This window comes from Leguminivora glycinivorella, chromosome 14 (genome assembly GCF_023078275.1).
Source record: "Leguminivora glycinivorella isolate SPB_JAAS2020 chromosome 14, LegGlyc_1.1, whole genome shotgun sequence".
NCBI classification, from domain to species: domain Eukaryota; kingdom Metazoa; phylum Arthropoda; class Insecta; order Lepidoptera; family Tortricidae; genus Leguminivora; species Leguminivora glycinivorella.
In genome coordinates this window covers 15,047,659-15,072,224 of record NC_062984.1, presented here as the reverse complement: position 1 = coordinate 15,072,224, position 24,566 = coordinate 15,047,659, and the positions used below count along the sequence as shown (strand labels likewise).

Genomic DNA, 24,566 nt, shown 5'->3' with positions numbered 1-24,566 from the left:
TTACTGGCGAATTCTCAATGTAAATTAAGACTCCAGTGCCTGTTAAGATCTATTCTTACGGGTAGATGTTTGCTATAACGCCACCCTAAGGCGGTTGAGAATTGATGGAAGGCATGGATAAATTCGCACACATCCAGCAGGCCTCCGTGGCGCAGTTGGTAAGCGCGATGGCCCCGGCAAGGCCAAAGGTCGCAGGTTCGAGTCCTGACGGAGGTGTGAATTTTTCCATTTTTCCTTTAATTTAAAAATATGTAATATCGCTCGCAGACGTTTCTGCATGATAAAAAACACATTTCTATCATACCCATAGATATATAGATAACATTGATTGAGTTGATTGGCCAAAAAGTGTGTCCACATGATAGGGTACAGTTGGGGCTGGTATCCTTCTCGCACTTATTGGCACTGTCAACATCATTTGAATGACGTCATCACTGTCATAATTTGGGGATACCAGTCAATATTCAAAGTTACTTCCAAATCTACTAATCCCCAATTGAAGGTTTTTCTTTTATTGCGCAAATCTTTGGTTTTATGACTTCATAATAATGACTTACCAATTCGTTACAAGGTATTAATACCCTTGCCTCGATATAATACAAAAATAAATTAAGAAGTTGATAAACTTAGTTAACATACAGGTAAAAATACTACTACTATATTAATCTCTTTAACACTGGTCACACGTGCGAGAGGGACACCAGCCCCAACTTTGAATCTCTCATGTGGACACGTTTTTGCTAGTCTGACACGAACGCTTTTCTGGCCCGGTGATAAGGTTCAATTTAGTATGGCAAAAAAGTGTAAGCTCAGTCCCTATTAAAGGTCCATGATCATACCACTCCAAAACCCTTTTCGAGAAGTGGCAGCTCGCCAAAATTTTACTGGGCCATTGTGCTTTTTAATAAAAGGCGAAAGGTGTTTTTGCAGGCACTCTTTCATGTAAACCTTGGATGTCATAGTTGATGACGTAATGAAAGCTTTGGTCTTAAGGCCGCAACAGCAGATTCCTTGCCATATCACATGTTTCTTGGTATATTTATCTAGCTTCACGAACTTATATTTTTGATCAACATTCCCTCTTGCTTTGGCCATGTAAAACTTGGTACCGGGTAGTTGATTAAAATCTAGTTTAACATACGTTTCATCGTCCAGTATAAGGCACCCATTGAATTTTGTTAGAATAAAGTCGTATAAGAGACGAGCACGAGTTTTTGCCGTTTTGTTCTGTTTCACAGATCGATTTGGCTTTTTTTTTTAATTTGTGCGAGCTAGATCGTAATCCGACATACCTGGATTGTGTGTTATTGCCATTAACACTTTTTTCTCCAAGGCCTTGTCCGTAGTGCCAGACTTACGGTTAAGTTGGGGCTTTGTATCGAAAGATAGAGAATCCTTGTATTTTTTAAGACCCTACACACCGTGGTTTTGGCTAAATTTAGCGATTTACCCATACAACCATTTCAGTCGCAAAATCTTCAAATCAGTAACTAACTGTCAAATGTGACATAACGCGTGGTAACGGCGTGCAAACAATGCGACCGTATTGATACAATAACAAAATGTAGTCGTCGTGTGCACTCGTTACGGTAACAAAATGTGTACGAATTTGTGGCTGTCAATGTCACTGTCAGAATGACTTTTAACGACACTTTATTAGTCGACGTTTGCACACATAACGGTAACAATATGTGGACGAATTTGTGGCTGTCATTGTCACTGTCAGAACGGTTTCTGACAGTGACATTGACAGAATTTGTACACACATGTGTAGGTCTGATTACCGAACTGCTCCTAAACCACTGTATCCGCAAATGACAATCTGAAATACGAAGGTTTCTCAAACTGTCTTGTGAAGTTGTGGACTGGTTGCTTTGAATCATTTAAATATGAGCGAATTAAATAATAATAAACGACGACGACCATTTAAGCACTCTTTGACATTTTATAGAAATCTGGGAAAGTTAAGAAAAGTGCAGAATGATAATACAAATAGATAAGCACTTTATAGTTACTTAATGTATTAAATATATAATTTTTAATTCTTATTGATAAAAATGAAGTGTAGTGTTGCTTTACACAATAAAAGTAGGAATCAAATGAAATAGAGTATTTACTGTGATATTAATAGAATTTCTGTTGCGCAATGATAGTTTTTTTCAGTACAGATGCTGCTTTTTTTAACGCAGTAGTGCGAGCAAATCAAGCAATGATTCATTTCTTGTCTGGTCGAAACTCTTAGCTTAGATTTAGGTACTGAAAATCGTCGTACGATACACGTGCGAAAAGGACATTCACAACTCGTGTCGATTTAAAACACTCCCTTCGTTCGTGTATTAATTTATTGCTACTCGTATCGATTTTCCTCTTTTCCGCACTCGTATCTACAAGTATTTTGTTTGGGTTACAGAAAAAACACATTATTTACTCTACTACGTTTTATTTATGTCTCTTTAACATTACAAATTTGTAGACACTAATCTATACAAAAATCTTGACAAAAGAAGTACAGATCGCTGAAATGAATGTTGATAGTAATATTAATGAAGACTACTTCAACAAGTGTCAATTGTGAAATGCCGCACAATACTAGTTGCTCTATAGAAGACCATAATAATATGATCCCCGATCCTTTACAACCCAGCAGCTCGGTACGCACGTTACAATTTTTTTTTAATCTTCTTTAGTGAGGGCAACTGAGTACGACGGCATATTTAATTGTTTATAAAGTTTGAGGATACCTGAAAAAAATGAATACAAGAAGCCATTCTGCTTTCGGTCACGCGTGTACGCTGCGACCATTTTGCGACCGTTTGTTGACCGTTTGGTGACCGTTTGGCGACTGTTTTTTACATGGAATATTACCGTCTTAATCCATATTTTAACAACTTTATTGGTTTTCTAGGCATTATTTTTATTATTTCAGTATAGTATATGCACCAGAGCACTAAAACTTCACCAATCAATATACATAACACGCAAATACCGAGTAGTCAATAATATTATTACTGGTTAAACTGAGGTAAATTGATGGCGCGTTGATAAATTTAGACTTATTTTATGAAATCACTCGAGCAATTTAATTGGCCATGGTAATTAGCCCACATTATATTACAAATGCAAACAATATTTATCTTTAACAAATTCTTACGCCATTACATTTTAATGTCAAATGATTTTATTTCTTTTTTACTTTGACGTCTCTGACAGTCGCCATTTGAAAAGAATGAAATGAACGAATGATTTTGGGAAAGTAGTCGCCAAACGGTAACAATGTGTGCACGCGTAGTGCACACTTCTGTCACTTCTGTGACCATTTGTGCCTGTTACCAATCGTCCCCATTTGGGTCGCCGCGACTAAACGTCGACCGTACTGCGACTAAGCATTGAGACCCGAAGACCTGTGTGTACACAAAATAGGAGGATTTGCGTAGGAACGGCGACCGATTATGGTTATATGGGTAGCTATCTTCGATCTGTACCAGGAAAGATTTTCCAGGTATTTGTCCACTACTAATTTTCAGCAATAAGACAACAAAACATGAGCATTAACACTTTCGCTACCAAGAACCCGACTGTCGGGTACACCGCTCGTAGAAGCGTAGCCGATTACATGGGTTTCCCCGTATGTAGCGAAAATGTCGTAGCGCCGCGTAGAACCCGGTTTCGAAAGTGTTAAATTGCTATCGTCTTTTTTTTATTTTTGACAGCTATTTTATTTATATTGTGACAACCGCGTGCCAGTTCTATATGTACTAGGCTTTATGACATTATAGTCTGTGGAAATTAAAGGTAAGTATGGCTTCCCACAGACAGTCTTAAAAATTCATAATCTTAAAAAAAAATTGTATGCAAATTGACACTGACAGATCTGTCAGTGTCTTGTCAGTGTCAGTTTGAACTGTCAGATTGCATACAATTTTTTTTAAGATTATGAATTTTTAAGACTGTCTGTGGGAAGCCAATAAGTAGTTAAAAGTGAAAGGATGATTTATTCTTTAATGTTTTTAGGGGCCCGTATTTTTTTTTTTCAGTGTACCGATTTTAGCGTGCATCACATATATTATACATATACAAGGACATATGACATAAAACACACTTTACACTGACCTAATGAGGTGTGTCGATCATTTACACATGCATTTGATCGTCATCGACTTCTCTACATTCTACTGAGCCTGCTAATATTTGGATACTTTTGCACCTAACCGTAGTTGTGGGCCGTGTAGCCAAACACCCTCAAAAACTGAGGGTACATAGACAAATTCAGTCCAATATAAATAGTTTTTGGGTGGCCAGGCACTTACCTATTTAACGTTCAAGAGTCTAACCTATTAACAACATTAACAAATGTAATACTTAAATTAAAATACTTAACACAAATATAATGTCACATACTCAATGTAAGTACTTAGGTACAATATAAAAACGGAAATATAGCAAGAATTTCAATAACATAATTAAATTGGACTAATTTGTAGCATGTATTTTCAAAGTAAACTCGTAAACGGGCCATTTTTTCAAAATTGACCAACCTATTATTTTTTTCGGATTTGGTATTTTTTGTGGTGTGGTGTGATGTGGTCTTAACTCAGAATCGCGGGCTCTTTCAATCCTAATAGGAGAAAAAAGTGTCCCAAGGTTTTTTCTTATTCCGTTACCATTTTTTCATACATTTTGTATGGCGGTAACGGAATGGAAGGTTTGAAAAATGTATGGAAATCTTGGGACATTTTTTTTCTCCTATCAGGATCGAAAGACCTCGCGATTCTGAGCGTGATGAATCGCGTAAAAAATACCCAATACCAATGTTACAAAAAAAGTGGGGTGGACAACTTTGAAAAAAAACTGCCCGAACAAGATACGATTTACGCTATTTTACAATAAATTTCTTTTGTTTTAGTCGTGTTCAGTAAAAGTATAATTTAAGATGCCAAATACAATTACTATTTAGTTAGCCTTTCTCCTAATTGTACAGTCAAAGAATTACATTACGGACCCACCAAAGTTCAATATAGTAGAGCAAACTGTAGAGAACGACGCTGCTTCTGAAAGTTAATAACCAACCGATTAACTAACTACGTTGAAATGATGAACTGAAGGACTGGCTGTTTTAACGTTCCTGATCACATAGAAGGCAAGCATGATCGCGCGCTCATACCATCCGAATCCGGTGGGCAGCCACAATAGACACTTATAGGACCTTTTTTGTGAGATTATGACAATTTTAAACAATACCATCGTCTTCTCTTCCATTTCTGTTGAAAGTTTTATACAGTGCGCGGCAAACTTAATAATCAAATTATTTTTTTTCCTAAAAGAAGTAATGTGTGATTTGAAGTAAATTATTAAATTAATTATTAAAGTACAAATAATACCAATGAATATTTCAATACTACTACTGAAATACAATTGGACTTTTTTGCATTACGAATGTCTAACAACATTTGAAAGAAATGGGTCGGGAATTAAATTCCTTAATTGTACAAAGGATAGAACGTCCCATCAAAAAAGGCATATAGGCAAACATGTGTTATGGTTATAGTACTTATGATATGATGCTATACACTGCAATCAAGGCGTTATCCACAAGACGAATAGTATTATGTGTAATTTCCCGACAAAAAGTCCCACCTTGTCGTTGGCCACAAGGACTCTTTGACAGGGTATTGGTATAAAAAATACAAACAAATCTCGACCTTATGGTAAGCGACAAAGTACTTCGACACATTTATACATTCTCGACAACACTGTTTTGAACATAAATACTGCACTTTTATATAACATTTAAAACATTTTCGTTATTACATAAAACCTGAGAAAATACTTGAAGAAAATAAGCCGGAATTGATTACGTTTTTAAAATACTCTATTTAAATTAAAAAAGCGGGTTACTCATGGTATATGGCTATTAAATCGAAATAAAAATCCTCTCAAATAGATCGAAAAATATCGAGCGTTATTTCGACTTAATTTAACGTGACTAACCCGCTTGAAATATTTTTAATATACAAAAATCCTCACGGAAATTACATATAGTAAAAAAGGACATAGGGTAAGTTGCCAGTAAGTGGCCCCCTTCCAATAACTAGCCCTCTTGTAGGTATATTACCTTAACAATGAACTTTACACGAATTAATTTCAGCATAACGTGGCTAGTTATTGAGAGGTGGCCAATTATTGGACGCTGGCCAGGTTCTAGCAATTTAATGAATTTACTCTTCTATTATACAATTGATATAATACTAATATGTACAAATAAACGAATGTGTTTCCACAGGTTAATCTCCATTTTTTAGTTTACGCAGCTGTTTAGAGTATTGAGAATTTTCTGATGCGCACTGCCAAGGAGTGGAACTCCTTGCCGGCGGCTATATTTCCGACCTCATATAACCCGGCAACCTTCAAATCAAGAGTGAATAGGCATTTTCTGGGCGAGTAGGTCTCCGTCGTAGGTCACGTCTTTGCCTTTGGCTAGTCCGTGGCCAAGAGTAAGTCCATTTATAATTTTTAAAAAAACATATTTTCATTTACTGTTAAAATTTGTTTTGAATGAATGATTATGGACAACAGAAGTAACATGACCATAGGCCATGGGCCATGGGCATTGGGCAACTTCCTATGGAGTCTGGTCCAAGTCATTAGGTATCAGTGGCGGCGCGCTCATACAATCCAATTCCCACCGAGTTGCCCTAGATGTTCCGCAACAAATACCAAAGTTACAAACCACCATTGAAATAAAAAAACATACTTATAATAGTTATAATTAAAACATTACGTATTGCCTCACAAATAATAACACCATTTGCTTAAATTCAAATATGTACCTAAAATTATCGGGCGCGCGAACGCGAAATGAAGCTACTTATGCCTAAGCTTTCATATTCATTCATGGTCACTCCACACAGATACAAAAATCACGCACACGCTGATAAAGACAGCCCGCTCAACTAAACTCCAAAGCAACTCGGCTTCATATCGAGTTATTCATTTGAATAAAAACCGTAAACAATGCGTTATAAGGTTTATATTTGAAAACACGCACATACACATTCACAAAGTCCGCGCGTGTGAGTGTTTGCCTATCGCGAACTCCTATGTACGTAATTTGGGCGCAACTAACTCTTTTACTCTACTCATAGCAGGATTGAGATGACAGAGAAGGGTGACCGCCATTTGCGAACACATAGACAGCCAAGCGCACAACATTCGATGGCTCGCACTTGTTCATTTGAATTTAAAGCTTCGAGTGAAACAAATAAGATTGATATTACAGTGTAATAATTGCATTCTAAATATTGCCATACTAAAATTATAAATGTATTAATGGGTAAAATTTTATTGTGTTTTGTTATCGCACATATATTTATTTTAAATAAAAGCCTTTAAATATTGATAATTTCTATTAAAAAACCGAGAATCTTATTTAATTTAAGTTTAGTAATGTGATAATGAACGTTTCTTCATCAGATATACTTTGTTTGTATGAAAAGGTTTTTAAATTCGTGGGTGAAAATGGAATAATATCACTGCAACACTTGCGTCCCGCTTGTTACCGAGGCTTCGTGTGCTTTCAAATGTTTTGTGTTATTCTCTCAGTTTTTTTATTAACTTGCTCATTACGTGCAATATATCAGTGAAATTTAAATGATTTGGAGTGTTTCGGTGTCGTGTTTTAGTGATAGTGCAAGCCAGAGTTTCAAGGTTAGATACTACCTGTTTTTAAGAGATAGTTAGGACTTTCTTTGGTTTGTTTAGTAATGGCAGCGTTAATTCATTTTGACTGTTGTATAATAGATTACTTACTAAATGAATCAACACGTTTTTCGACGCAAACATTCGAAATAAAGAAATGTATTGTCACGCGAGGCCGTGATCGTCCAGAGTTAAAGATAAGTTATAAGCGGAGAGATGGCTCTTTTAAGCGCTTTCATAGTGGACTGTATGATAAATGCACTTGGATGGGCGCCTAAGGTACCTAATATTAAGGTAGGTTGCGTTGTTTAGGGTTCCGTAGTCAACTAGGAACCCTTTTAGTTTCGCCATGTCTGTCTGTCTGTCCGTCCGTCCGTCCGTCCGTCTGTCCGTCCGCGGATAATCTCAGTAACCGTAGGCACTAGAAAGCTGAAATTTGATACCGATATGTATATCAATCACGCCAACAAAGTGCAAAAAAAAAATGGAAAAAAATGCTTTATTAGGGTACCCCCCCTACATGTAAAGTGGGGGCTGATATTTTTTTTCATTCCAATCTCAACGTGTGATATATTGTTGGATAGGTATTTAAAAATGAATAAGGGTTTACTAAGATCGTTTTTTGATAATATAAATATTTTCGGAAATAATCGCTCCTAAAGGAAAAAAAGTGCGTCCCCCCCCCCTAACTTTTGAACCATAAGTTTAAAAAATATGAAAAAAATCACAAAAGTAGAACTTTATAAAGACTTTCTAGGAAAATTGTTTTGAACTTGATAGGTTCAGTAGTTTTTGAGAAAAATACGGAAAACTACGGAACCCTACACTGAGCGTGGCCCGACACGCTCTTGGCCGGTTTTTATTTTTTGCTCTGTGTTGCCTTCCAAATATATTCACGCGCCGCCACTGTTAGGTATACTAGTTGATATGTAGATATTATATGTACAGTCACGAGCTTTAATTTGGGACTCACCCAAGGTTGAATATCGTGTCAGCAAACTTTCTCTATTTAGCGCTAATATTATAACGCTGTCAATGTCATAATATTTACCATCGACAACCTTACGTTTCGTTTTTCACATTCAACTATTTTCTTGACTGACACGAGACATGTCGAAAACAGTAATGATAGCTTTTTGCAAAGAGGTTATCATTTCAAGGGTCAATAAGATATGACATGTTATGTCTTAACTTGACATTCAACATTATTAAGTTTCGACCTTATTGCATTATGAATGTTCTAACAACAATTAACGGAAATGCGTCACAAATTAAAGCTTTTGACTGTAAATCATTTAATTTTATGGGCACCAAAGGAACTTGGCAATAGAGTCCAAGTAAATAAACGAATTGCTGCAAATAAGATGTTTCCAAATCCTCCGCGTGAGCGAAGCAAAGAGTTTGAGTGATAGAAGGATTTAGTAATCGCGCCCTTCTTGATTAAAACTTGTTAGATCCAACTTGGGGACCATTTTAACGACTAGTCCTTTATATTTACGTTTTTTATTTTGCGTCATTAATTGGAAACATCAATAAAATAACATTACATCATTCTAGGTACCTACTACAGAGATCTATTAGCAAATAAGATATAAAATTACGTAAAAATGTGCATGGAAAATGGAAATTAACCCGGAAAAAATTGATCGGGAAAAATATATTACAGCAATTTTGAAACAAAAAAGAAGCTTACATATTAAATTAATAATATGTATAAATAAAATATGGGTACACCAACTCGTAAAGGTTATTTCTATTAAAATCTGTATATAAACCAACATAAAAAGTTGGACTTTTTATTTTTAATTAATATATAAAAATATAATGCACAAAAGAAATTCTTATTGTAACATAGGCAGAAAATACTCACCATTCTCTGAAGTTAAATTAAATTTAGAGGAAGGTTATGTGCGGTGCTTCTAATAAATAGCAAAATATACATAAACACACATATGTAGAAATTTGGGATACGAACTTCCTTTTGAAGTTTGAGCGAGACAATTCTACGAGCGTATAAGCTAGTAAGAGCGACTACCGGCTAAAACCTCGGAACAGTCGGAACGTCGGAGCGAATAGTATCAAATGTCCTCATTGACATAATATATACGTGATTTTGTATGGCCTAAAGGATTTGGGTGATTTTGTATGATCAACAGGAGGGTAAACTATAAAGGTTTATTAGGAGAAAAAAAGATTGTGGTGATTAATCTGAAAGCGGCAATCACAAAACTGAAAATTAACGTCCAATAAACATGAAAATTATTACATGAATCAAAAGCAATAACATCTTATATTCCATAAATGAACAGGTATTCAAATATAGAGCACAATAATATTATACCAACGTATTTTCTCGAAAACATTCGTATATTTTCATGCTACTTCAGTCAGTTTCTGTACCGATGTTGACCGAAATAACATGACAAATTCGTATATTTCCGTGAAAATACGCTGGAAAAAAATTGCGCACTACATTCAGCTTATGAGTTATATATAACTTATTATAATAGAAGCATTGAGTCTCGAATCCAATGTCGAGCTTCCATCCGTTCTATAATTTACAAAGTTTTGAATTAAAGTATTTTTGGTACAGGGGACCGATTTTTAAATTCAGAACGCACCAATTCGTCGTAAAGTCTCTGGACGACGAAATGCTATTTTTGAAACAGGACTAGTGGTAATGACCACTCTTTTCCGAATCTATTAGTAGAATTTAAATCGCTAGTAGTGGAGATATTATTAAACTGTGGTCGATATTCAAAAATCGGCCCCCAGGTAATCCCCCTAACATTAACCCTTAAATGCATATTTTTTTCTTTTAACGAGATATTAATATATGTGATAGACAATGGTTTTTTGACTCTGGGAAAAATAATAAAAAAAAATATTTAATACAGATTTTAATACTAAATCAGTGTTAGAAGTTAAATAGGCCCAAACTGATTTATATAAATATATAATTATTGGTAAGTTTTATTTGTAAAGTTTGACTACTATTAGAAAAGTAGACTATTTGTGAAACCCCCATGATAAAATGTTTAAACATAAACTAATTACTAACTCCGAAAAAATCTGCCTAAATCACAATACTAAAAATCGCCATCATCCTGTTTTTTCGCACTTTTCCGCCATTTCATGTTTATCTTTAAATAATAAATAGTAAATCATAATATTATTTAATTTATTTAATTATTTATTAAATAATAACAAATACTGAATAATAATTAAGCTATAAATGTGATTTTGGATAGCTACATATTGAGCCACAGGCCATCAAATATATGATGCATATATACATCACCATGCATTTAAGGGTTAAGATTCCACAGCAAGGTCGGTTCTCCATGCTTAGTTTCGCTTTCATTTTAAAACGAGTAGCTAGATTGCTCTGAACTTTGTACTCAATAGGGTAAGGTGCCTGTAATAAGTTTATATTGTTTCAGAAACCATACTTAAAAATAAAGCGCAATAAAGTATTTAGTACAAGACAAGTATTCGTCCTATATATTATTTATAAGCTATGTAAACAATTTTCAGGCATAGATATATGTTACGTAATTGTATATGCAAAGTTTCGTTACAATCCAACATGTAATTTTACAATGAAAAGGAAAAAGCTCTGTATGGAAGGTGCTTCTGGCAGAGGTTGCTGTGAACTCTTATAATTTGACAGCTTTGGGGATAATTTGCGGTCATAAAGTAGTAAATGCTTCGATCATAAAGTAATAAATCGATCGACTCCTTAAATCACCAACCTGAGCAGAAATTATAGCCTCAAAGTTCGATACAAATGTAAGTTTATTATAGTTATAAGATTTATAAGACTAAAACAAGCGCCACAGCGCTCTCGTTCTTTTTCTATATACTTTATTTTTAGCTATATAACATCAAATAGCCTTTTTTTATTCTACATATTAGATAATATATGATTAGGCGATTACAAACGTTTGTAATGTGAATCACAGCATAAATATCACAGATCATTTTAACAATAAATACAAAACCTTATACATTACCTAATATAGACATATAATCTTATATTGTAACTTATAATGAACAGTCTTATATAACGTGTTGTAAAACAAGTCGCTCGCCATCGTAGAACCTCGTAGATAGTGTTGACCGATGATATACGCCGCTGCAAATCGTTGTCTCCGCTCGCACGTGCTCGACGCGGTTCTCGCTTTTTAAATCAATAGCGATATACCGAATTCGCCTTTCGCCGCAGAATTGTGAAGAAATTCAACGCATAAATTAACTTATAGACGTCAGTTCGAAATAAAACGCAAGCCTAAGCACTTCGCGAACACAGGTTCAATCCGTAGGGCAATTTCATTACGTTGTATAGTGTACGCATTTTGATATAAGGCGGTAAAGGGCGCATGTCGACACTATCTAGACTTTTACAATCGTACCTGGGTCCGTACTGCGGCTCAACGTTTCGGCGCGGCGGCGACAGCAGCTCGTCGTATAGTCCGGGGTACCTACAACAAGGACAAATAAATCAAGTGACATCGCATTCGACGAACAAGTGTAATGCCGCCTTACCGTTTTGCTAGGGTTTAACCCGGTGTTCGTGAGTTAGGCCACAGCGCAGCGGAGCTTTTTTCATTATTTATAAGGCACTGTGCTCAAAAAGGACCACACTAAAACCAAATTGTATTTTTTTTTCTCATACACAATTGTTAGGATTATACGATGGCGACGAGGCTTGAGTTAACAAATTAATTGCTTTTTCAGTACAGATCGTGTTTTCTTTACGCACTAGTGCGAGAAGTGGTTTATTATATGCCAGGTCGAAATTTCGGAGGGTCATCTGTACTGAAAAACGTCGTACAATACGCGTGCGAAAAGGAAATGTGCAAGAAGGAACTTCCTTTTTTACGCACTTGTATCGTAATGTACTATTTTTAATCAAGCTAGTCAAAATGTTAATACGCTACTATTTTATGTCAACCCTGACTTTCCACCACTGTCTAGATTGCGGCAAACATTAAACGCCTAAATCCTAAATGAGCGCAAATTTTTCGGATATGTTTGGAACGAAGACACATCTGTTCCAAAAGCCAACTGGAAAACGTTGATAATGTAAAACGCAATATTTACCGATGAGGCGATATCGCTCTAGGCGGCGGCGAACGCATCGCCGACCGACGAGGAGAGCGTATCGGTGATCGCAGCGGCGAGCGATGCGGGGAGCGGCGCGGCGAGCGCGGCGGCGAGCGGAGCGGCGTCCGAGGCGGCGAGCGCAGTGGCGAACGCGGCGGGGAGCGCAGCGGTGAACGCAGCGGGGAACGGTACCGCAGCGGGGACCGGTGGCGGCGACGAGGGGATGGCGACCTGCATTCAATAAAAGGCTAACAAACTAACAATATTTTAAATGGATCATACTTAGCCAGGTCCAAACAAGGCATGTCGCGAAGCAATGTGCTAGCGCGGCGAAATTGAGTGTAGACGTGCCCGGGCCGAGGCAAGTTGCTCGGCCGACAAAAAAGGACGCACTGCCTCGGCACCTCTACATAGTACGTTTTCCGCGCGAGGAAATTGGCTTACGACGTGGTTCACTCTGTGTGGACCTACCTCATAGCCAGAGCCCGGAAAATCCATAGCAAAACAAAAGACTGTCGCAATCAAACTAGGGTGAGAAACATTTTTTTATCGATATCGATAGTTCTAAATATGAGAAGAAAATGGCCCACCAAATGAAAAAAAAAATGTATAAATAATTATACAGGTACAGATGAAATTTCTTCCTCGAAATCCACGTCAGTACACACAGCAGCACTTGACATCTTATTGGGTTTGTTATAATAATAGGAGTATATAATCATTAATTTTTCAACATTCTCTGGGAGAAGACTGTTTCGTTTATCACTGTAAAGCCATTTATGTATACTAAATGAACGTTCGACTTCACTCGACGTCAAGGGAGCAAATTTATAAAACTCATTGTAATTGGTATGATGGTCGGGTCGGGTAAGATTTTCGGATATTTCTCGTAAATGGTCATAATCAGGATTTCGGTCCAGTACGGCTTCAAATTTGCGTATCACCGGTAAAAGTTTACTCCAGTTTACGTAACAACGAACAGTGTCCAGAATGAGGAATGATTCCGTAATAGACAAAGTTGAACATTGTAACTGTTCTATGGAAGAGGCAATTACTTCGTTATTGTCGCGAATGAAATTCAGGTCTTGTTGTAATTTTCTTTTTCGGAATATTTTTTTTGCAGTTCTTATAGCTGCCGATTCATTAGCAAGTGTGGAGACGATATTACGTATTTGCTCGTAGTATTGAGTGTAATATACAGCTGCATTTATCCAAGTGCCCCATCTGGTGATTACAGGCTCGGGAGGTAATGGAATGGACGGATATTTTTCCTTAAAATAGCGTACACGTTCTGGAGATTTTAAGAAAATCTTTTTGACATTAGATATTAGTACGTCCACGTCTTTAAAGTTATCTCGCACCTCTTCAGCAACTCGATGCAGACCATGAGCTAAACACGTAATGTGTTTCATTCGAGGAAATATTGCTTTTAAAATACGACCAGCTTTAAGCATATACCCGGCGCCATCAGTGCAAAGTAAAAGTACATTATTAACGTTATCGTTAAAAGAATTTTGAAATAAAAAATTTAGTTGGCTCTTAATTAAATTGGCTACTGCTTCTCCATTGACTTTTCCCAAAACCTTCGACCCTAAAAGATAAAATTGCTGAGAATAATTTTTTTGCAACGATCGAATCACCACATTAGTCACGCATTTTCCCATAAAATCTGGTGTTTCGTCCACAGATATCCATAAGTGATTGGTATTATTTGCTTCTCTTACACTCTGAATAGTATTTTTGTATACAACATTTAAATATACTTTGCGTAATAATGATTCGTCCGGTAGCGACTTTTGTGAGCAGTTGCAGCACAAATATTTATTAAAAAAATTACGAAAGTTATTGTTGTTGACTGTTGTCCACGGTATATTGCAGGAAATAAGAAATATTATTAAATCGAAATAAAATTGATGTTTTGAATTTGGTTCTTCAGTACGGTTTTTGTGTCCGTCGCTTTTAAGATGAACATCAATGTTATGTTTCTTTAGTTTTAGATGTACATCACACTTGAAGCAGTACACAGTGGAGGTCACTTCGTTGTAGACTAGTTCAGGGTGATTGGTTATCCACGTTTTAATACGATCTTGCACATTACTCATTTTAAATAGTTTTATATATCAACCACGTCCGTGTCAAACCATTTAAGGTTTAAATAATAATTATCTACAGAGACACAACTTATATTTTATCACTGTCATACGCAATGAAATGACAATAATGACATTCAATGTCTTATGGAATATTAATTTTCTGCAGTGTCTATTATAAATTTACAATGAGGTTGATTACCTCTTTGTCACCCGACTACGGCCAAGCTAAAAGGAAAGGGTTATTATTACTTACTTAATATGCAGAAATATAAGTAACGTTGATAATATAGGTTACGTTGTATTTTAGATGAAATAATAACACATATAAAACAAACCCTTAACTTACTACTTGTTTTGCGTTTGGCGTGAATAATTATAAAATAACGTACGTACCTAAACATATCGGTATGATTTTTTTTAGACAAAACTTACTCGATATCGATAAAAAAATGTTTCTCACCCTAGTTTGATTGCGGCAGTCTTTTGGTTTGCTATGGATTTTCCGGGCTCTGCTCATAGCATAGTATGTGCGGTCTACAGTGTCGATTCTAAAGTATGGAGGTCTTCAAAATAGTTTTCTTATAGGGTCGGCATCGCTACGGCGGCTATTTACCATCAGACAAGCCATGTGCTTGTTTGCTACCGACGTAGTATTAAAAACCTTTTTAATCTTACTAGACTGGCGAATAGCTCGCTACGCCAGTCGGTTCAAGTACCAATTATTATTATTTCATCTCAGAGCAAATAAAAGTGGTAATAAATATACACTTACCTCGTCAATGACAGCGACCTGTCTCGGGTGCGGCGGCGGCGCGGCGACCAAGGCGAGCGGCGCAGGCGGCCGCGCGAGATTGAGCGAGACCTGAACACAGAACGAACACATGTTCACAATTTCACTAACGTCTATTGACCTTTCCGATAGGGTAAACCGTTCTCATACTACAGTTACTACGTTAGTTCATAGGATGCTTTAGCTGCTAATGTTACACTTAGTTAAAGTAATATTATTAATTAGCTGTATAAAGAGCCTAGCAGGTTTTTGTCATTTCAAAATACCGAAATTCAGAGGATTAATAATAATGTGCCATCGAGGTTCATATACTTTGTGAGATTTAAGTTCATGAGACGTAAGCATGACTCTTTGAATTTAGAAATAAAATTAAACCCAAGATCCCAGTTATACCTGTTTAGATCACAGTTATTTCACTTTAATATGATAATTTATCACGCTAACAGTTAAACAGCCCCGTGTTGTGACGGGCTAAGAACTTCACCGTCACCTTTCCTGCCGGAGGTGTCGTAGAAGTCGACTTAGTCGTTCAATTATATGGGTTCAATTGTGGCGTAGGCGAGGCAGTAGCAACCTGTCACTACAATATCACAATTTCTGTTTCTTTCAACACATTCATTGCTAAGAGTGACACTGAAACTTAGCAGTTTCATATGCTGTGCCTGTGCATTTTCACGAAAAAAGATTCTAAAACTTTTTTTTCTAAAATAGGTATATATTTTTTAATATCGTGTGAAAAAAAGACTACTAATTAATACTACAGAAAAATCAACAATCCAGCAGCAGCAGTATTAGACTCATCACTACAGGCTTCAATAAACACAAACAACCCAATGTTGGAACTTAGATCTCACAAACTATAGTGATGCGAACTTAAAGAAAATATGGTTGCAGTCCAAGAAATTAAAAACTTCTATTCATGTGGTGAAGAAGAAAAGTCAGGTCGGTTATGCATGCAAACATCATCATCATCAGGATCGTCTTTTTTCGTCTAAGAAGTAGCTTGTTTTTCAATGTGAGAGAATAAAATATCCTCGAATTCACTCTCTCAAATTAATACAGTGAGAAAAACTTGCTCTTTATCTCGTTACAATCTTGAGCTAGACATGTATGTAACATCAAAACTTGCGAACAACGGTAATTTAAATTAGAATAGAACAGCAACAGCTGTAGAATTAGTTGGTTGAGACCGAATAAAAGAAAATAAGCCTCGTGGTCACATGTTTTTTTAGGTTTCGCTGGAATCTAAACCTCTGTTTCAGTTGTCATGTTAACTGAATGATCAATTTGGAACTCGTACAATCTGCAGATGTCGCTCGAGTTCTTCCTCGATGTTTTCAAAGAAAAAAGTTTTATTAACGATAACGATAATTTATCATTCGATCTGTTAAAGGTTCGATTTCAGGCTTCCGATTTCGACTTCATATTTACACCTCGTAAGATATGGCAACTAGATTAATGTATTAACGTAAAGACAAGGCATAGACCGGACAAATAAAATAGTAGCGAGCGCAACCACCAAAATTTACATCATAACCGTATATGTACAACATGCAACGGCCGGAATAGAGGCGCCGGCGTATTAGTGAACTTATTTTCGGCGGAGGTTAAAGAGAGAACGATGATACAAAAAGCCACTACAGAATGATACGACTACGAGGACAACGAACGCCGCTAAAGCGCAAAGCATGCGGAGAATGACACTTCCACCATCGAGGGCTCCTTCGGCGTGCGGTCAGCGGCAAGCATGCGGGAGCTGCGACGCCGGGTCACGTGTAGGACATGCAGCAGGTCGGGCGCGCACCTAGAGTACCGGTGGCGGCTGGCGGCGCGCGGCGGGCGGCGCGGCTCGGGGCTGCGGGGGCTGCGGGGGCTGCGGGGGCTGCGCGGGCTGCGGGGGCTGCGCGGGGAGCGCGGCGGCGGGGAGCGCTCGCGCGGCGGCGGGGACCGACGCGGCGGCGGCGGCGAGGCGCTCGGGCTGCGGCGGCGCGGCGGCGGGGAGGCGCTGGGCGGGCGCCGCCGCGAGTTCTCGCGCCGCGCCGCCCGCATCTCCTTCTCGCGGATCATCCGGTTGAACGCCTCGAGCGGGTCCTCGCCGTGCCTACAGAACAAAACGACGTCAGCGCGGAGCCCTCCTCGCGGGTCGGCGGCGCCCGGGTCGCCCGGATTTTACCGGCGTCCTTTTTACTTTTTTTTACTAGTTTTACACCGAAACGCGCGGCGATCTTTTGTTCTGTGGGCTCCCGGTCGAGTCGACGCCCCGCGGGAAAAACTCGAATGGCATCGGGGAGGAGGGGAAACGGAATCGAGGACTCTCTTTTGATCGAATGCTCGAGACCTCGAATGGAATTTCGATTCAAAATAGTGACAATATCCATATCGCTAAGTAAATTTTATCACGAAAATTGCAAAAATGATTTGAGGGCATTTAAGATAACGAGGCTCATAATAACAATAAGTTCATCTACGATTACTTGAATATTTGCCAATGAACAGAAAATGGTCTGTTAATACCCGTATCAAAAAAACACACATTTTTGAAGTACAGAGTGGTTCACACCAAAACCTAAAGATTTTATAAAAACCACTGAACGACCAATATTCCATTCACCATGGTGGACGGAATACGTGTATTTGGATAACACTCGCGAGTAGTGAACCACACCGTGGCGGATATAGTCGTATAGTTACCCGTTGAGCTCGTCCTTGATGCCGGGCGGCGGCGGCTGGTAGGGCTCGGGCGGGAAGCGCTCGCCGTAGGGCGGCCGGCCCGGCCCCGGGGGCCCGCGGCGCCCGCGCGCGTACCCAGGACTACAAATTATCACACTCATTACTTATAGCAGGGGAACTTTGTTTTATATCAAATCAACAGAGTGACAGCCGACATCCACGAGGGTTGATTGCGATTCAACCTTAGCACTTAATTTTTGTATGGATGGAAATCGCTTCATGCTCGCGGTCTGTTTGCGAGAGAAATACACTTTCTGAAGATTATAATACAAATTACATATTGATAAGAACACTTACTCGTTAAATCTGTGTCCCGGTGGTGGTACCCCTGGGACGAATGGTGGCGGGCCACCGCGGTTAAAAGATCCCTGGAACAACATTCCATTTTAAACTATGGTGATAGTAGTATAATATAGGTACTAAAAATTCTGGTAAGTATACCAAATTTTGCTAAGAAATAGTTATTATAATTTATTTTATTACAAGGAGATAAAACAGAAACATACAAGTGAGGAATGAAATAGAGAGAGTGAAAGTTATTTATTTACCTGGGATGCCATGGGATCCCTTCCTTCATCAATAGTGGGAGTACTAGCACGTTGCTCGTCACCTCGAGGGACCTAGCGAAAGCAATATTATACCAATTTAGCACTTATAGTATCTCTAAGATATTTCATAGTACGTAAACAACAAGAACGTTGACTTGGGGCCCATTTCTCGAAGCTACAAGTTACAATTTACAAGTGGTAGTCAATGTCAAATATGAAAAGTTGGAAAAAGACTTCCGCTTGTAACTTTCAGCTTTGAGAAATGGGCCCTTGGTGTGAGTGCAATGGTACTTACATTCATTGGCATGTTGGCAGGATCGTCCATGCCAGGAGGTTTCATGCCTGGCGGGCCTGAAGCAACAGATATAAAAATAAGTTAAATGTTTTATATTAGCAGGTACCTATGTGTCGGTTTTGAATGTTTTTATTGTTAAAACAACACTAAGGTTTGGCAAGAAATTGACTCATAGATAAAAATAATGTTCTCTTTATTTAACTGCTAGTAATTTTATTATGACTAATCAAAAGCAATGTTATTCAATCCTCTTTATTTATTTTAACTGACTTATTAGTCTAGAGCCAATTTGGCCACAAGTCGTCTCCTTCACGATTTTCGTCGACATCTCTTCTAAATACCTAAAACAGGTATGGATATGTTCCTCGTTCTCTCCAGATTACGAATTGACCTGTTTTAGTTTAAGGAGGGGGGACGGGTCGAGAAAAAGGGGGGAAAGATGGCGACCGACCATCATAGATATTTATTCACATCTCGAGTCCTATGGCACCAATCTGTTCGTGCGAGGTGTCATTTGAAAGCTTATTAAACCTACTTTAATTGTTTTCAAATAACTATGCTCATAAAAGTAACCGTTTAGGAAATATTTGAAAATATTTGTTTTTTTATCGCGCATGAATTGCACAAGTACTAGTAAAAAATGCGTCTAACTCAATAAACAATAACTTTACCGCAATTGATGTTATTATAAAATTTTTGCGTCTATTCATGTTCTTTCTAAAAATATAAATTTCATTGGTATATGATAATATATAACCATGTAATTAAGAATTTTGTTTGGCAGGGGTTATCCTCCAGGTCGCATAAACGGGCGCTGACCGTAGTAAAGTATTCAATATTTTTGAGGTCTTATTTTACGGATCCATATAGGAGAGGTATCGTTTGAAAGATAATTAAACCTACTATAATTGTTTACACATAACTATAATATTAAAGGTAGCTGTTTACATAATATTTGAAAATATGTGTTTTTTATCGAGCATGAATCGCAGAAGTACTGGTAAAAAATGCTTCTAAGTCAATAAACAATAACGTTACCGCAATTGATGTAATTATAAAATTTACGCCACTATTCATGAGCTTTTTAAAAATATAAGTTTTATTGGTAAGTGATAATATAACCATTAAATTACGAATTTTGTTTCGTAGTGGTCACTCCGCCGGTCGCATAAAAATGAGCGCTGACCGTAGTAAAGTATTCAATATTTTTAAGTTCTTATTTTACGGATCCATATGTAAGAGGTATCATTTGAAAGCAAATTAAACCTGCTATAATTATTTTTTAATAACTATAGTTATAAAGGTAGCTTTTTACAAAATATTTGAAAACATGAGTTTTTTTTTCGAGCACGAGTTGCACATATACAGATAAAAAATGCTTCTAACTTAATAAATCATAACTTTACCGCAATTAATGTTATTATAAAATTTACGCGAAATTTCATGCGCTTTGTAAAAATATAAGTTTTATTGGTGTATGATAATATATGACCAAGTAATTACGAATTTGGTTTAGCAGGGGTCACTGCGCCCTGTCACGATATTGGGTGCTGACTGACCGTCGCCAAATTTTCTACGTTACTCAGATCCTATTTTACTGATAAATTTGTGAGAGGTATCATTTGAAAGCATATTATGCGTACTATCTTTATTTCTAATATTTCAAGTCGAAACTGTAGAAGTTTACAAAATATTTGATTAGTAATATGTGTATTTTACTGTGCATGAATAGCATTGGCATTGATAAGACACGCTTCTAGCTCAATAAATTATAGTTTTCCGCAATTGAAATAATAACAAAATAAACGGAAAATGTATGATTTACACAAAAAATAAGTTTGGTTTGTATTGCATAAACAATTAATTTGAATTTGTTCAGCTCACCTACTGCGCACCATCATATAAATGGATGTCCACCGTCGTTGCCTTTTTCAGATTTTATTTCACTAATCGTATATTCATAATAAATATAATCTATCACGTATCGAATTTATACTTAATTGATCAGTAAAATAAAATCTGTAAAATGATGAAAAAATTAAGGCAACGGCGGTGGACATCCGTTTATATGACGATTGACCGTGCGCAGTGGGTATGGTGGACAAATTAACATTAATTGTTTAGGCAAAACTAACAAAACTCATTTTTTGTAAAGGCCATACATTTTGCGGTTCATTTCGTTATTATATCAATTGCGGAAAAATATAATTTATTGAGCTAGAAGCATGTTTCACTCGTATCAGTGCGAATGCTATTCATACAGTAAAAATACACATATTGTCAAATATTTTGTTAACTTCTACAATTACGACTAAAATTATTAAAAAGCAACGATAGTACGCATAATATGCTTTCAAATGATACCTCTCATAATTTGATCGCTAAAATAGGATCTGAGAAATACGTAATATTAGGCGACGGTTAGCACTTATTTACGTCACGGGGGTGCAGTGACACCTGCTAAACCAAATTCGTAATTACTTGGTTGTATAATATCATACATCAATAAAACTTATATTTTTAGAAAGCATATGAAATGTCCTGTAAATCTTATCATAACATTATTTGCGGTAAAGTTATTGTTTATTGGTCATGCACCAAGATACAATCTTAAAAATTATGAAAACGGCAACGAAAATGGTTATCCATGTATATTGTATATGACGGTGCGCAGTGAGTATGATGGATAAATTAACATTAATTGTTTATGCAATACTGACAAAACTTATTATTTGAAAATGTCATACATTTCACCGTTTATTTTGTTATTATATCAATTGCGGAAAAAATATAATTCATTGAGCTAGAAGCATGTTTTACTCACATCGGTTCCAATGCATATTTTCAAATATTTTGTTAGCTACTACAGTTACAACTAAAATTATTGAGAACTAATGATAGTACGCATAATATGCTTTCAAAAGATTCCTGTTAAATAAAATAGGATCTGAAAAATATAGAAAATTTGGCGACGGTCAGCATCCATACGTGGCCAGGCGCTGTGGCCCCTACTTAACCATATTTGTAATTACTTGGTTATATAATATCATACACCAATAAAACTTATGTTATTAGAAAGCGCACGAAATTCCGCGTAAATCTTATACTAACATCAATTCCGGAAAAGTTGTTGTTTATTGATTAAGAAGCATTTTTTACCAGTAGGTACTTGTGCGACTCATGGTCTATAAAACACATATTTTCAAATATTTTCTAAACAGCTACCTTCATGATTATAGTTATTTATAAAAAAATATAGTAGGTTTAATTAGCTTTGAAACGATACCTCTCGCATATGGATCCGTAAAATAGGACCTCAAAAATATTGAATACTTTACTACGGTCAGCGCCCATTTCTGCGACCGGGCAGAGTGACTCCTGCTAAACCAAATTCGTAATTACATGGTTATATATTATCATATACCAATGAAACTTATATTTTTAAAAAGAGCATGAATAGACGCGAAAATTTTATAATAACATCAATTGCGGTAAAGTTATTGTTTATTGAGTTAGACGCATTTTTTCTAGTACTTGTGCAACTCATGCGCGATAAAAAAACACATATTTTCAAATATTTCGTAAACGGTTACTGTTATGAGTATAGTTATTTGAAAACAATTAAAGTAGGTTTAATAAGCTTTCAAACGACACCTTGCACGAAGATTGGTGCCATAGGAGTCGAGATGTGAATAAATATCTATGATGGTCGGCCGCCATCTTTCTCCCCCTTTTTCTCAACCCGTCCCCCTCCTTAAACTAAAACAGGTCAATTCGTAATCTGGAGATAACGAGGAACACATCCATACCTGTTTTAGGTATTTAGAAGAGATGTCGACGACTTTTTGTAAAAGAGGTCGTTTGGTCCCTGACTATATTATTACTGAGCAAATTACGGTTAATAATAATGTTCTTTACATTTAACTGCTAAAAGGTTCATCATAACTGAACAAAAGTAATTTCATTGATACTGTACATCCGTTTACTTTTAAATTGTGTCCTTACATCACAGCATCTTGCATCACATTCAAACCCTTTTCAGTTTTCTCGGGTAGGAAGAAACCTAACTACTTTATTAAGAAAGTCTGGTTTCTAAAACTGAGTAAAAGCAACGAAATATGAATGAGTATAAATAAATAATAATGTTTTCTGTTTCTTACAACTTAGTTCGTTATAATTATATAAATTCTGATGGTTTTTTGAGTATGTATAAAAATATACAAAATGCAATTTACTTCAAGCAGTGAACATTTACATTATCAGACCTTAGCAGGTTAATGCTAGCGCACGAATTGAGTTCTCGCGCGCGACCTAGTATACCTACTTAAAGCCGCGTCAAAGTATGGATTCGCGCGTGAGAACTTCGACCCTACTAGAATATATGCAAATGATTTTCAATGTCGGTGGGTCAGTTGGCCACTCGAGCAGAGCAGAGCGGGACCGGACACTAGGGACTACCTCGTGTGTTCATAAGTTTTGAGACGAATTTAAAAAGTTGAATTTGAAATAAGAACATGCCCGCAGCTTGCATCCAGTGTTTCAAATTTTGAATTTGGAACCTTTTAATTTTAAAAAGGATATTTTATTCGATTATTTGTCATTCTTTATCGAGATGGCGGGAAAGAAACAGTTACGGTCAACGGTGATTTCGTTGTATGAAGCCGGTGCAAAACCTATGGAGATTTTCAATCAGATTAAAAGTATTGGAGCTAGTCGCAATTTTGTATATTATACCTTGAAGAGGTACAGGGAGACCCAATCAATTGCTGATCGACCAAGAACCGGCCGTCCGCGATCGGTAAGGACTCCAGCAAATATTAAATTGATCAGGGAACGACTCCGTCGTAATCCGTGCCGCACACAGAAGAAAATGGCTCTTCAAACTAATATTTCACGTAAACAGAATTCTTAAATATGATCTTAAAGTAAAGGCCTACAGTCGGAGAAAAGTTCATTATTTAAATGATCGCCTTCGAAAAATGCGGCGTGTTCGATGTCGGATGCTGCTAAGGACACACGATCCTAAAGAAAATTATTCACTGATGAAAAAATAGTTACAGTTGAAGAAAAATTTAACAGACAAAATAACAAAATCTGTGCAAAAAGCTCGAAGGACATCCCGGCTAACGTGCGAAACGTCCAACGTACCCATCACCCTGCTAGCGTCATGGTATGGTGGGGCGTTTCGTATGAAGGTGTTACTCCGCTACATTTCTGTCAACAGGGGGTCAAAGTCAAGGCACAAAATTATCAGAATGACATACTAGAGAAAGTTGTAGAACCCTTATCTACCACCTTATTCACTG

General features: G+C 37.0%; 1 protein-coding gene across 1 annotated transcript in view; it reads right to left on the bottom strand.

Moving 5' to 3' along the window:
• The window catches only part of LOC125233050 (E3 ubiquitin-protein ligase RBBP6), a 73,077-nt gene that overhangs the window by 29,863 nt on the left and 18,648 nt on the right, over positions 1-24,566 (bottom strand). Inside the window, exons 9-15 of the mRNA XM_048138893.1 lie at positions 19,261-19,316; positions 18,966-19,037; positions 18,715-18,785; positions 18,379-18,498; positions 15,670-15,759; positions 12,802-13,035; positions 12,111-12,179 (exon numbers count right to left, since the gene is read on the bottom strand). Of these exons, the coding sequence (XP_047994850.1) occupies positions 12,111-12,179; positions 12,802-13,035; positions 15,670-15,759; positions 18,379-18,498; positions 18,715-18,785; positions 18,966-19,037; positions 19,261-19,316 (712 nt within the window). The remainder of the gene's footprint in view (positions 1-12,110; positions 12,180-12,801; positions 13,036-15,669; positions 15,760-18,378; positions 18,499-18,714; positions 18,786-18,965; positions 19,038-19,260; positions 19,317-24,566) is intronic.